Genomic DNA, 15042 nt, shown 5'->3' with positions numbered 1-15042 from the left:
CAACTGCCTGGACAGCAAGTCCCAGGGAACCTCTTGTCTCTGCCTTCTCTATTGCTAAAATTTACATAGTCATGTACCACATAGCCCAGCACTTTACATGGCTTCTGGAGATCTGAATGTAGCTCTTCTTTTCACACAGCAGGCAGTTTACCAATGGAGTCATCTCTGCAGACCCTTCTGTTACACACACACACACACACACACACACACACACACACACACACTTATTGTTTTCTATCCTCCTTGTGGTGTGCAACTGCACACCAGACCTTCTTGTTTCTGTTTGCACTCACTACCTACTGGTGCTCCATTGTAAAAGTGATTTCACGATTTTAGAAGTTTCACTTTTTATGACAAACTTTGAAAACACATCCATTTTTCTGCCCTTATATCAATCTTAAGGACAGACAATGGGAACCTGAGAAGTTAAATTGGAGCAAATTCCTTTTAAGTTTCCCCCATGCCAACTCCAGAGCCAAGTCTTGTCTTCCTGCTTCTGTCCTTCTGTCCAAGTAATTAATAATTCTAGATTTACATTCAGTGAGAAGAGGTAGAATTATTAGAAGAGTGATCAGGATACTATCTTAATTATTTGAGTAATAATGCTACATGATTCCCCTGTTTAAAAATTAACTTTTCAAGTTGTCTTCTATGTATAAGAGACAGTATAGCATGTAGCTAAAAACAAAGTTCATTTCCATTTGAAAAGCTAGACTGGACCCTGAGGTTCACAAGCCTCCAGTCTATAGTCTTAATCTTGGTGACCAGGCAGCTGGTGGAAATTGAAATAACACAATTTAAGTATTGCACTCTCCTTTTTCTCCCCAATGTTTTCTACCACCCTAGAGTCTAATGATGGTTCTCGGCTTGATAAGGAATTACACAACTACACAACAAGAAATACGAAAAACCAGACAAAATGGCTCCAACGTAACATTCAAAGTTCAGGTCTCAATGGAGGTTTCAAAGAGCTACCTTCCAGAATAAACAAAACATCTTGGGTTAAATATTTAACTAATTTCTAAATTATATGATAGTGATTTTTTTACATTGCTTTTTTTCTTTTAATTTAGTTTTTGAAAAGGGAAGCCATAGGAAATATAGCCTACAATCATCAAGTGTTTGAGGTAGAATAAGATCTTATGCTTTGCATCCAGTTTTTCAGGCATTGACTATTAAAGTATGGCTTTTATTCCAAAAGCTACTTGTTGGTAGTGGAAGTATGTCTTCCATAATTCTCAGGAAGGATAGAAAATCAAAGAAAGAGGAGCAAGGGGTTAGGGAAAAAGAGAATAGCCAAGGAGAGAGAGGAGAAAACACCAGCTGTAGCTTATTCACCTTGTAAAGCTTAGCCCCCAACCACATTTATACTATATGTGATAACTAATGTTCACCGCACAGCTACATGCTGCATAAGTCATATGTCTGATAATATTTTATTGAACCCTTGCCTAAACTAGATTAAAGCAACTGCTGTCCATCTTGCAGTAGTTCAAATAGCTGTTATCCATAGGCACAGAAATAGAATTCAACCCAGCTAGGTCGGAAAGTGAGTTCTTTGAAATCCGGGAGCCTTCTATACACATCTTTGCACTGGGAACTACATGTGTATGTGCTGGAAGTGCCATAAAAGACATTTATTTCATTCCATGTGTCTTGGCTGCTTCCTCTGTCATCTGAATCCTAGCAAACCATCTTGGTGGAGTCAGTGAATAGGGAGAATGTGAATAAAAATTTGTGCAGAGCAAGAGCACTTGGAATAAGGCCAAAGATACACATGAAATATCAAGCAGCTGTTGTGTGGCCTGTTTTTTTTTTTTTTTTAACAACAACTACTTTAAGTGGGTTGTTACACGGATTCTATCTTTCTTGTAGCTCACTCCTAACTTTATATGCTATTGCTCCAACTGGGAAAAGAAGCAGAATTCAGATTTTAGTTACCACTCTGGAAAATAACATTGGTAGCCAAGGAAGGCCACTATGAAAGAATCCCAAGACATTTCATAAAGTAGCGAGGGATGTGTGCACCCTTCAGTCACCCCCACAACTCCCACCTCATCTTAGACTTAGTAAAAAAAAGAGGAAAGAGACTGTTTACCTGCTTCTATTGAGGCTGAGGCCTGAAAGCCATGTGTAACCTTTGAAGGACTGGTCATAGTTAATCACAGGGATAGCATCTTTTTTGACAGGCAGAACAGAGAAAAGAGCCGAACCACACTGGAACTATTAATGAGGCTATTTTGGAGCAATGGCTATTGCCTATGAAATCCCTCATCATGAGTCTATACTTAGAATTCAGATGAACCCTGTAGGGAGGGGGCACCGGGCAGTCTTAATCCCCAGTTGTTTTGAAGTTGCCTGGTTAGCAGGTTAGTGTCTAAACTGTCCAAAATAGGCAGCGCTGACTGTTTTGGTGATGAGACTCTCTCTGTGTATTTTGTTTTAACCTGTTTGTCATATAGACTGTCACATCACTCTGAGAAGTGACATTTCTTTCTTTTTTTTTTTCTTCCAAACTAGATGTTCTAGTGAGCGCTAGCTGTAATCACTTGGGGAGACTGATAGTCCATGACAGCTAAAAGTTGGATTGAGTTTCAGGAGCTACTATATATAAAGCTGGGTTGACTTATGTCACCGCACTAATTAAATGCCATCTGGGTGGCTCCTCTGGGTTTTTGAGTCCATCACCCAGTTCAGATCAGTCAGAGGCCAAGGAGGAGAACATGATGATGGACCTTTTTGAAACTGGCTCCTATTTCTTCTACTTAGATGGAGAAAATATGACTCTGCAGCCATTAGAAGTGGCAGAGGGCTCTCCTTTGTATCCAGGGAGTGATGGGACCCTGTCTCCTTGCCAGGACCAAATGCCCCAGGAAGCCGGGAGCGACAGCAGTGGAGAGGAACATGTGCTGGCGCCCCCGGGCCTGCAACCTCCTCACTGCCCTGGTCAGTGTCTGATCTGGGCCTGCAAGACTTGCAAGAGAAAATCTGCCCCCACAGATCGGCGGAAAGCTGCTACTCTGCGCGAAAGGAGAAGGCTAAAGAAAATCAACGAGGCCTTTGAGGCCCTGAAGCGTCGCACTGTGGCCAACCCTAACCAGAGGCTGCCCAAGGTGGAGATTCTGCGGAGTGCCATCAGCTACATCGAGCGTCTGCAAGACTTGCTGCACCGGCTGGATCAGCAAGAGAAAATGCAGGAGCTGGGGGTGGACCCTTACAACTACAGACCCAAGCAAGAAATAGTAAGCCCAGATGCTGCCAGGGCAGGGAAATGCAAAGACTGATTAAACACCTTTGTGAGGCCTTAACCTCCACCTGCATGTACCGCCATCCCCACCCCGCCCTGCTCCCTCTCTAATGAACCCCCAGTGACCCAAGAAGACCGAGCCCCTGCCCTAAGCAGGAAATGCGGTCCGACCCAAGGAAGCAGGGGAGACACCCCCAAGCCTCCTCCTCCCCCTCTCCCGGAATTTGTTTCTTTCCTAATCTGTTGCTTTGGGATTTTTTTTTTTTTCCCCAGCTTGAGGGTGCGGATTTCCTGCGCACCTGCAGCCCCCAGTGGCCAAGCGTTTCGGATCATTCCAAGGGGCTCGTGATAACTGCAAAGGAAGGTAATGTAAAGTAAAGGGCACTGGGCTGCACTGGAAGCCTGCGGCTCAGCACCAAGATGCTCTGGCCGAACAGAGAGCGCTCAACGTGAGCTCAGAGATATACGGCCAAAAGTCCTGCGCTCCCCCCACCCCCGCCCCACCTTCAGGGACGCAGTCCTCTTGCAGGGCTTCAGTGGCTCTTTTGTGGGGCACAGCTTCGGGTTGCTATATGCGCTGTCTGTGTTTTTTTTTTTTTTCCCCTGTGCACAGGAGGAGCAAGCGTGGATGCCCCGGCTACCAGCAGTCTTCAGTACCTTTCCTCCATCGTGGACAGTATTTCCTCGGAAGAACACAAACTCCCCAGCGTGGAGGAGGTGGTGGAGAAGTAACCCAGCCAGCATCTGGGACATTCGTCAATCAACAGGAAGACTCCTTATCGTCTAATCATTTAGGTTAGGGCTCACAGACCCCCAGAGTTTATAAAAGGCGGGAGACACACTGAAAAAGAGAAACTCCTAGCCACCTCAAGTGAAAAAGTGCTCTTGGCTTTTAACATGATTATTATTATACAGTTATTGTTTGGTACCGCTGTTAGCTTAGCTCTAGAACTTAGCTTTAGTTTGGTTGGTTTTTTGGGTTTTTTTTTTTGTAACATATTAACTTTTATTATGGTCACATGGCCCTTTCATATCGGTTGCAAACAAAGTTCATTCCTGTCTAAATCCAAGTGGGAACGTTTAATACAAATGGTGTTTAATGTACTTTTGTAAATAGTCTTAGTACTTTCGTTTTTATGTAAACATAAAGAATATATTTTAAATGTGGAATTAAGCATTGTATATAAAATGTGTGAAGATCCCGGTATTGTAATATTAAAATATTAATACGTTTCTACATGTACAAAGGTGGCCTTAGTTTGATTTAACTGGAAAAAAAACAAACAATCAAACATGAGGTCATGCGTACAAACTAGTAGAGAATAGCCATATTTTAACTTAGATATCACATGTGCCCATTTATTTGGGCCTTTTCTCTCAGCCTAATTTAAAGAAAGGAAAATGAATTTTAGGGCTATAGACTCAATTAAACTGAGCATGTTAACATTCCATGCAGATCTCCTACTTGTTATTAATAGAAGGAAGTATCCAGAAAGCATGTCTACTCTCTTCTTTTTTTTCTTTTTCTTTTCTTACTAGTCTATAGTTGGTAATATGGGTGAGATTTACTTACACTGAAATTTTACTTTAAATACACTAAAATTTCTCCGTTCATTTCCCTAGAAGATGTTCAATTAGTTTAGCCCAAATTATTATTTTTCCTATTCCTTGGTGTTCTACGCTATCTCCAAGTGTAGACCTGAAGTACTCAGGGCCTACGGCCAGCTAGCCAGTTTTCTTGAACTAGACTAACTCCCAGCAGATTGGAATATATACCTTCAAGTGCTCTTTGGTTTGAGTTTATTTTCCAAACAGAAAGATAAAAGAAAGGAACAATCTGTCTCTTGAAGAGTCGTGGGTGTCTTTGAAGCGGGGAGGTGGTGGTGGTGGTTGCTTCAAGAGATGAAAGGGTTAAATAGTTGGGAGCAAAAGATAATAACAACACACATGAAACCTCTTAGCTGGACCAAACAGCAAAGCCCCAGAGACCCGGAAGCCCCAGGAGCTCTACTCCATGAAGATTTTACAACGTGTGCCGCGTCTGTTTATCCTGTAACCTCAGGAAAAAAAACGACCACCACGAAACACAGTGGGAAGTAAAGAGGAGAAAAGCATGAGGCTTCTGCTAAACCTGTGCCTTCTGTCTAGCATTCCCTGAAAGGTTCCTCCGCCACTACCCACATCTCTCACCTTCTACCACTTCCCTTAAACCCACAGCGGCTCTCTAGCTCAGATGTAAAAAAATCAAACGGAATCAAGTATTTCCCAGCATCACTCCGTGTAACACGAAGTTCCAGAGAGCAGCACAGAAGACGAACCCTGCAGACGGGCAGCTCGATTTTTACCCCATTTTAAAATCTTAATCCTGGTGCCAGTATATGTTGAGAATCCTTTATCCAAAAGGCTTGGGACTGGAAAGATTTCCATTTTCAAGACTTTTCAGAATTTCTGATATTTGCATAAATGTTGAGGTTCAGTCTTTAAACCAGAAATCCAACCAAACCCTGAAACTTTGTGGGCATGATTGTCAACATAAAAAGAAATGGATTTTGGAGCATTTCAGATTTGGGGCATTATGGTTGGGTAACTAATTTATTTTCTGATCATATGAAAAAGTCTGGGTTCTTCTAAAAAAAAAAAACTTCAAAACTCAGAAAGTTTGGTTGAGGAATCTGGCATTGGCATATAACTCCTTTTAAAAGTTTGAGAGCAGCAGGTGTCTCTGCTGCATAGCGAACTGCTGAGTCTCTGCAAGGACTCTACTTAAACTAAATCCAGGCTGTTCCTGGACAACCTGAGCCAACCCTGCTTCCACCTAGTTCTCATTCCTTGTCCATAAAACAATGGGAGGGAGTGTACTCCCTGTCCTCTGGGCTTGTGAACATCCACGAAGATAGCACATGCTAAGTGTTGAATCAAGAAAATACAGACTGATGCTAACATCACTTCTTTCCATTTTATAATAGTACATCTCAATTGCCCGTCAGGAGGTATGCCACCCGAAGCTGGAGTTTCTTGCCTTTGCTGGCTTTGGCTGGTGAGAGTAGACAGCCTGAGCAAGAGGATGAGCTGTCCTTAGTTTTGTATTAATATACTCCAACTATAACCAGAGGACTGCATTTATTACTGCTGTTTCAGAGGATTCTTGGAATAGAAACTTACCTGGTGAGTATAAAGTCAGGACTAAAAGACAGGGAAATGTTAAGCAAGATTTTGCCCTGGACTACTTTTCATCCAGAAGGGAAGTCTTGGAAAAGGAGCAAGAACATCTATGATCTGCAGAATTATTTGGATCTCTTAGACAATTGTTTCTGCAAATCTCTTTCTCAAAGAGCAGCTAGCTAGCAAACTCCAAATTACAGCATAACTTCCAAAAATAAATGCCAAAACATTTGCTAGTCAAACTACCCAACCCAGATATGTGTAACTGCATCTGGGTGGTCTCTAGTCTTACTTACCGTACATGTAATATGTCTATGAATGTTTTTCTGACAACCAAAGGATTTGGCCTAAAATATGCTTCTATACCAGTATTTTCAAAAACTGAATTCTTTGTGCAATTGACATATCATAACTGATCAGGAGAAGACATTTACCTTAGAATTACACATATTTCTAATAAGATTTATACTATGAACTATTCTGCAGCAGAATGTTTTTATCAACTCATGGTCTTTTCTTGTTGATGGATTTTATTCAGTCTTTGCAAACCAAATCTTCTCTATCATTCTTAGCTGGGTAACCTGAGAAATTGTTTAGAGTGAGATTGCCTTTGGAAGCCTCTTCTTTAAATAGAGAAAATATTTTCCGAAGAGTTCATGTGACCCTCACTACTATAGATAACATGTTAGGCTTTCCAGTGAAATCCTTAGTGTATTTGTGATTACACTGTTTTTGTTTGATATTAATGATGATTATCTTTAACCGAAGCCAAAGCCAAAATAAACAAGGCTATGGAAGCAGAAAATTAAGACATAATAACTTGGTAAAGATAAGGACTTTGGGATTGAACCTAAATCTCTTTCCAGAGATTCATATAATGTCAAATATTAAATAATGAGTGGTTTTCTGTTATGCTATTACTGAAATAATTCATAGATATCAAATATCAATACGTCTCTCAAGCTAACTTTCATCATCCTACAGGATCGTGGAATTCTAAACCTCGACATTGGGGAAATTCGCTTATGTCAAATGATCTCAATTTTCTGTCAAACTCTTTCATGAGTTTTTTTTTTGTGTGTGTGTGTGAGGAGGATAGAAATTTGGAGCTCTTAACAATTATTAAGAGAAGCAGGAGAAATCAGGATTCAGAAAATCCCTTTTAAAATTAAAAATTATGAAGACATTCCTCTACCATTCATACTCTCCCTTTGGAAACGTCCCCTTTCTTCATTGGGAGAATTTCCTCTCATATCCTCATACACAGGTTTAAAAAATGCTTTCAAATCTATGATTTTAAACATTATATATCTCACTGCCTGATCACTAGTAAAGAAGCAATGGCATGGAAGTCCCTTCCACAGAATTCTCCATTCAATTCCCAAAACTAATCAAATCTGTCAGAGATGATCCTCAGTACTAGAGGATTCTGTCTGCACGAAGAAAGTTATTTTGCGAGCCTAAGTTCTCCGTCATTCTGTGGGATGAAATGCCCCTGCCATGTTCGTGGGCAACAAAGGTAGTGCTGAGGAGACATGTTTCTCTCTCTCTCTCCTCTCAAGGCTGCTAAATGTCCTTATATAGTCCTTTGATCTCTCCTGGGAGCCTTCAAATTCAAGCAGAGGCCTTGAATTCTTCCTCAGCTGTCTTGTCCACAGATTCTTCTTACAACGCTGGCAGGTACTAATGTGTTTACATAGGTGTGCCCGGCTCCCGGAGCTGATAGCAACTCAAAATTGTTGAGCACATTGGGAAGTCATCTACAAGAAGCAAAAGCAGGTGCAGACAGCAGTGAGGAGAAACGGTGTGTGTGTGTGTGTGTGTGTGTGTACACAAGTGTCTTACGTGTATACATGTGTCTTTGTGTCTCTGTGTGTTCTTTATATAAATATACCAAATACACATTTCCTATACTTGCCTTTTTAATTTCTCCAATTTTGTTTTGTCTTTTGCTATAAGATTCGCCCAAATCCCACACTTCCCCACATGGTCTGTCTGTCGGGGAAGAGAACAGCCATGCCTTCTGAGTGGGGAGGAAGCCTTTCTCATCTCTCAGGAGTAGACTTTCTTCTTTCTTTGCAGACTACCTCAGGTTTTTGATCTCCCTCTTTTTTTTTTTTTTTTTTTTCCAGCTGTGGCTATGGCTTGAAAGTTTTGACTCATTTTTTATTCTTGTGCTCTGAGATCCCGTTTTCAGCACTTGCGTCCCCTGGGCCCTCCACCCGGACCCTGTCTCCCCTCGGCAGGACTCACTAAGCATCCAGCCGCTTGTGTTTTCCCCTGTTTCGTTAGTTCCACTCGGCCTGCTGCTCTCTGGTAAATTTGTTTGGAGATCACCTTACCAAAGACCGCCGTAACCTCTGAGAACTTCTGCTACTGACCGGGGGCCCCTGAGGGACAGCGTCTTCCCAGGACAGGAGCCCAGAGAAAGACTCCAGTTTGTATGAGTTTCTGCTTGTAGTAGCTGAGGAAGCCCCTGAAGACTGAGAGAGAATGACTGTAGGAAGCAAACAGGATCACCTCCCGGGCCTTGGTGACATTTCTGAGGACTACAAGGGAAAATTAGCCAGCGCCAGAGTTAAAAATGAAGTAAGATAAAAAAAAATGACAGAATCCTTTCTGGTACTGAGTGAATGTGTGGAAATGGTGAAGATTAGTAAACCACCCATGTCTGGCAGATTCAGGGTAGGAGCTATTAGGTACATCCATGGAACATGAGAAGCCTGCCCGGGAGGCAGTCCTAAGACAAGGGAGGGCAGAATCCCTGTCTTCCACTTCAACTGTAAGGACCAAATCTGCATCCAAATCACTAAGTTGTTTTAGTTATCTTAAATATGAGACAGGGGAGGGAAGGAGAAAGGGGAAGGGAGGAAAGAAGAGACGGAGAAGGAAGAAGAGGAGGAGGAGAGGGAGAAGGAGGAAGACCATGGTTTGTGTGGTTGGTGACCAGAGCCTCTCTATGGCTGTTGCTGTGAATTTGAGGGTGACAACATCTTCCTTTCCACAACCATGTCAGTCCCAGAGGCTCCATGTGTGCCCTGTGTGCATTCATATGCATCCACATAAAGGTGGCTGGAGCCTTGTTTTCAGGAGTGTGACTTTCCCCCTCATATTGTCCTCATACTGTATTTATTTCAAAGGCATACGTTTGTAACTAGGCCCCAGTAAGGTATAGTTGGATTTCCCATTGGCTAGATGATTAAGTAGCCCCTGGATGTGAGACAAGGTCTGGTTTTCAGAAGAAATCTGTCTTCAAGGTGACAGTGTAGGGCAGAGGGAACAGAGACCGATACAACTAGCAAGCGTGGCGACTGACACTGTGGCTCTGACTTTCAGGTCCCTCCTAGGAGTGATTGCCTCCACTATTACAATTTCTCTATAGATCAGCACCTATAGATCAGTCAATCATGGTTGCTTTAGAAAAATTACTTTGAGTCATCATCATCATCATCATCATCATCAATCACCATCATCACCTTCATCATCATCACCATCATCATCAGAATAGAAAGGAGAGAGAGAGAGAGAGAGAGAGAGAGAGAGAGAGAGAGAGAGAGAGAGACTTTGGAGCCATAGCACTTACTTAACTGGATGACGCTCCGAACTGTGAACAGCCCGTTTTTTACCATGGGGCTACAAGTCAAGGTCCAAAGCCCCAAAGAACTTGTGTCGACCTTAAGTAATGGTGTCTCTTGAATATGAAATATGAACAGCAGCTCCCTTGCAAGTGATCTGAAAGTGAGTTAACAGTGGAGGAGAAATTGTAAAAACTGAGGAATCAGCTCTTTTTTTTTTTTTTTTTTTTAAATTATACCTTCCCCCTTTTGTCTTCAGTCCACCAAAATTCCAAAAAGACCTGTCTGCAAATTGAATTTCTGAAAGGCTTTTGTCGCCAAAGTGTGTGAAGTCACTCTGTTACAGGAGCTGGAAATTTTACACTAGCCCAGGCTCTCTGGGCCGGCAGCTGGGATGCATCTGTAACGGTGTTAGCTGGCCTGAAAGCAGAAAATTAGCGACCCTGAAGCCTGGCTGGCTTTAGTTTAGTCTGTAGAATGGATAGGGCGGAGCAGAAACCTCCGGAGAAAGGAAACTCCACTCCACGCTAGAAAGGGAGTCTAACTGTGAGAAACTGAACTTCTGCCGTAGCCCAGCCACAGGCGTGGGAATCTCCCTAGGTACTAACCTAGGCCTGGCACACGGGGAGAGGCAACAGGCCAATGTGTGAGGAAGGAAGGAAGGAAGAAAACTAGGAGCAGAGCGGAGGGATGCTGGAGGGTCACCTGGTCCATCTGAGGACATTTCCTTTTTACAGCAGCAGAAAAAAAATAAAAATATGACTTCTGACGGAGCCAGGCCTGAGAAGGAAGCTCAGGGCACGAATGTCAAACCCGTGAAATAATCAACTCCTCGGGGCTCCTTGAGTCTTTAATCAAACAGATTTTGAAACACAACACTCTAGGCTCAACCCATAAACGAAGATGTCACTTTAATTTTCTTTAAAGCTATTACTAGGGTACAAACTGACAAAAATCTCCTCAGGTAAAGTTCAAGAAACTGGGAAACAAGCTCCCCCTCATCCCTTAAGAGTAAAGAGGCGATTCTTCCAGACAGACACTAGGTTCCCTTTTGGCCTCAGATGGAAATACCGGGAGTTTAATGTCTTATTATAATGCTGCTGATGATTGTGTTAAAATGTGATCAATTTCAAGAAGCCACCCCCACTCCCAAATGATCCCTACGTTTAGAATATCCAGAAGGCCACTGAGCAGGTTGGGCTGCAGTAAAATCATTAGTGTCAAAGGGCCCAGTAAACACCAAATTGTCTCTAGGAGCAAGGCAGAGGTTTGCCCAGACAACCCCTGTGGGGGTTGTGGTGGGATATGCTAATAATGCCCAGCTACAGGGACCAGCCTCCCTTCCCATCCCCCGAGAATATATAAAGAGCCCCAACCTCAGCCACCGACCGACCCTGGCCAACAGGCGTCTGTCCTTGTTAATTACAGAGAAACGATCCCAAACCCTGAGCTCCGTCTGGGATTTGCTGGCCTGCAGCAGCCAAGGCGTCCGGTTTCTCCCCCTCTGCTGAATCGAGGTATCCCACCTTGCCTCCCTGAAGAATGGACATGATGGACGGCTGCCAGTTCTCACCTTCCGAGTACTTCTATGAAAGCTCCTGTATCCCTTCCCCTGAGGGTGAGTTTGGGGACCAGTTTGAGCCAAGAGTGGCTGCCTTCGGAGGGCACAAAGCTGAGCTGCAGGGCTCAGATGATGATGAGCACGTGCGGGCACCTACTGGCCACCACCAGGCTGGTCACTGCCTCATGTGGGCCTGCAAAGCCTGCAAGAGGAAGTCCACCACCATGGATCGGCGCAAGGCCGCCACCATGCGCGAGCGCAGACGCCTGAAGAAGGTCAATCAGGCTTTTGAAACGCTCAAGAGGTGCACCACGACCAACCCCAACCAGAGGCTCCCCAAAGTGGAGATCCTCAGGAATGCCATCCGCTACATCGAGAGCCTGCAGGAGCTTCTGAGGGAACAGGTGGAGAACTATTACAGCTTGCCTGGACAGAGCTGCTCGGAGCCCACCAGCCCCACCTCCAACTGCTCTGATGGAATGGTAAGCCGCAACTCCCAAGACTTGCTCTCTCTTACCTTGGTCTAGGGAAACAGTCCTCGTATGTCTTCTAAACTAGGTACAGAGGTACCGTTGCTTTAAGAGATATGTTCACAGAAAGATGCAAAGAAAAAACTGTTGTACAGGATTTTACTTTAATTTCCTAGCTGGGTCTACATGTATGGACATGGTGGTAAAAGGTTGTCATGTACCCCAGGTTAATTTAAATGATTGTTTTCTCTGCTATTTCCAAAATGCATCACTGTGGACCCTGACATACAGCTACCCCCAAGTTTAGAACTCAGTGAAGAATTAGACTCCCCATCATGGTCCCAATCCCTGCTCTGAGTTCAAGCTGAAAGAAAATGTTCGTACATTTTTTCCCCCTGAGGGCATCTGCTCCAGTGTGGCCAGATTTTAACGTGTTTTTGCCCTGGGAAAGTGTTCTTTCCCAGAATTAGTACGGCTTCCTTCTACAGCAATCCATTTTGCATGGTTAACCCAGTGCACATGATTGCGAGATTCCCTGGCCTTCCCTCTGCTTTTCTCTTCTTCCAGTACAGAGACTGACCTTGGTGCCCTGGCGACGTGGAGACAGCAGCCCCTTCCTAAATCAGTGCTGTGGAGGGAGCTAAGAGCAGTCAGTTGACGGAGCCAGGGGCCGGTACTATCGCACCCTAGGTCTATGCATCTTTTGCCAAAGGCTTACAAATATATTTCTGTATGTTTTGTGCCACAGCCTGAATGCAGCAGTCCGGTCTGGTCCCGAAAGAACAGCAGCTTTGACAGCGTCTACTGTCCCGACGTATCAACTGGTAAGAACGGATAACTTCCGAGACATTGAAAGATCTGTTCAGTCTCACAATTCAGTCTGTCATGGTAGAGTCTGTCCTACCACGCCGTACTGGGAAAAGGAAGGAAAGTAATGGGTCTCATGGGGAGGCTTTGGCAGAGTAAACATACGTTTTCTGTTCCAGATTATCCTAACAGGCAGACAGACAGACACACTACATGCATGCACACGCACGAACGCATATACGCACGCATGAACACACTCACTTTTGCTTGAAATATTGCTGAGGGTCTTCCCTCCACACTCCCACCCCCAGGAATTGCTAGATATTTGCTGCAAATTTTTACATCAGGCTCTCTGTGATCACCTGACCTATGCTGTCAAAGGTGCTGACCTACAGTTTAAAGGGCAGCATAAGCAAGCCTGTCGGTGTGGGGATCATTTTTTTTTTTTTAACCGTTTTTTTTTCTCCTTGTACTGTTAGCATGTGCTACAGATAAAAGCTCCTTATCCAGCTTGGATTGTTTGTCCAGCATCGTGGATCGGATCGCATCTGCGGAGAGAACCGAGTTGTCTCTCCAGGACCCAGCTTCTCTCTCTCCAGCAGCCAGCACGAATTCACAGCCTGCAACCCCAGGACCCTCCAGTTCCAGACTTATCTATCATGTGTTATGAACTATCACACAGGAGGAATGATGCCCCACATGTCCGAAGGGAAGACAAGTTACGGATAACATGTGCTTTTCAGTTGTAAATATTATCTTGTCACTTTATAAGACAATGTATTTAACGGAAAGTCATATTTGCAATGCTGACTTTTCCTCTTCCTGTTTTTTTCTCTTTGTCTCCATTTTTAGCTTCCTTTTGTTTGAGATTTATCGTTCCAAAAATATTTTTCTGATGGGGAGGATTAATTGACAGTTGCTTACAGCAATTCTTAACTTATATAATGTAAATATTGCTCATCAAAATAACTTTGGTATTTAGATCTCTATTTTTGTCTTCAAAAACATTTTAATAGCTTGGAGTCCATTACAGGGAATTCAAAATATATTTAACTTTTACTCTTCTCCCTAATCTCTTGTTCATATTGTATCAAATAAAAATATAACAATGCTGCCTAAAAGTATATATTTTCATCTTTTCTTGTAAGGAATACTTCTTTTCAATGTAAGCAATAAATAGTACATTGTGGATAATTTCAAAATATAAAAATTTTGTGAATTCCACTATAAATAAAATTGTTTACTGAAACAAATATTTTCTTGGCTTTTAAAAAGAACATCTTTAATGGAATTAGCAAATCATGAACATGAAGCCTTTAAGTTCATGTTGCAGATAATCTCACAGTTGGCCTTATAGATAAATGTGAATATAATTTATGAATTTCTTTTAGATCATATTATGTCACCTATGAAAATATCATATTTTCATTTTAAACATATTTCAAGAATGCCTGCTAAATAAAGCCCCCCTGTATTTGCTGCTACTCCATACAATGTCTAGCTGTATATGGGAAAAAATAATTTTTTTCAAGATAATATCCTTTTTTCAAGCAAAACGACTGAACAATATTATGTCATTTTTCTATCTACAATACTTGGCCAATCATGAGTTAGGCTTTATTAACTTTTTCTATATGCCCAAAAATACCTTGATAAACATACCATTATTACCAATAAAATATTTAAAAGGAAGTGAATAATTGTTTCATATTATTAGAAAGCCAGCATAAGGAATCTTCACAACTGTGTAGCAAAGTGAAATATATGGTGTTCTCCCTCATTTTTATAGTATTTTAGAAGTTTCATTAACCACATTATAAATATGTGTGCATATGTGTCTGTGAAATGGACAGGTATCTTTTACTACTCCCTTAAAGCTCTTCTGGAAGAAATTGAGATGAAAAGTGGATGATTAAACGGAAAATCAAATTCAGACAGTCGTTGGGACAATTTTTTATAAGTAGTCTACTGGGAGAGGTAAAAAGAACCCACCCCTGAAGCAGGGGGCTAGCTTTAAAAGAGGCCAAATAGAGATAATACCTTCATCCTCTGACTTTTTCTTTTCTTTTTTTTTTTTTTTTTTTGAGACAGATTTTGCTGTATAGTCCCTGCTGGTCTCAAACTCACAGGCTAGTTATGAGCCTGCTGTGATCTCTCGGCCTGTGCTGGGATTACCGTGTATGCCACCCCTCGCATCTCTAATTTGACTGTTAGTGTGAA

The 15042-nt window shown here is 42.5% G+C and overlaps 2 protein-coding genes across 2 annotated transcripts; both read left to right on the top strand.

Moving 5' to 3' along the window:
- Nucleotides 1–2644: 2644 nt before the first annotated feature.
- Myf6 (myogenic factor 6) lies at nucleotides 2645–4494 on the top strand. The gene is made up of 3 exons (XM_036169467.1): nucleotides 2645–3242; nucleotides 3521–3611; nucleotides 3861–4494. Exons 1-3 carry the CDS (start codon nucleotides 2724–2726, stop codon nucleotides 3977–3979), a joined length of 729 nt encoding a protein of 242 aa, XP_036025360.1. The 5' UTR covers nucleotides 2645–2723; the 3' UTR covers nucleotides 3980–4494.
- A 7032-nt stretch (nucleotides 4495–11526) lies between these two features.
- On the top strand, nucleotides 11527–13492 carry Myf5 (myogenic factor 5). Its single transcript, XM_036169485.1, has 3 exons — nucleotides 11527–12027; nucleotides 12764–12839; nucleotides 13302–13492. Exons 1-3 carry the CDS (start codon nucleotides 11527–11529, stop codon nucleotides 13490–13492), a joined length of 768 nt encoding a protein of 255 aa, XP_036025378.1.
- The last annotated feature ends 1550 nt before the right edge of the window (nucleotides 13493–15042 follow it).

Source organism: Onychomys torridus, chromosome 20 (assembly GCF_903995425.1).
Source record: "Onychomys torridus chromosome 20, mOncTor1.1, whole genome shotgun sequence".
Lineage (NCBI taxonomy): Eukaryota > Metazoa > Chordata > Mammalia > Rodentia > Cricetidae > Onychomys > Onychomys torridus.
Note: the sequence above shows the minus strand (reverse complement) of the source record. Positions and strands in the feature narration are given on the sequence as shown.

Coding starts and splice junctions, on each gene's coding strand:
- Myf5 (XM_036169485.1), top strand. CDS start 11,527: ATGGACATGATGGACGGCTGCCAGTTCTCACCTTCCGAGTACTTCTAT. Junction 12,028..12,763: donor CCAACTGCTCTGATGGAATG/GTAAGCCGCAAC, acceptor TTTGTGCCACAG/CCTGAATGCAGCAGTCCGGT. Junction 12,840..13,301: donor CTGTCCCGACGTATCAACTG/GTAAGAACGGAT, acceptor TTGTACTGTTAG/CATGTGCTACAGATAAAAGC.
- Myf6 (XM_036169467.1), top strand. CDS start 2,724: ATGATGATGGACCTTTTTGAAACTGGCTCCTATTTCTTCTACTTAGAT. Junction 3,243..3,520: donor ACAGACCCAAGCAAGAAATA/GTAAGCCCAGAT, acceptor TTTTTTCCCCAG/CTTGAGGGTGCGGATTTCCT. Junction 3,612..3,860: donor CGTGATAACTGCAAAGGAAG/GTAATGTAAAGT, acceptor CCCTGTGCACAG/GAGGAGCAAGCGTGGATGCC.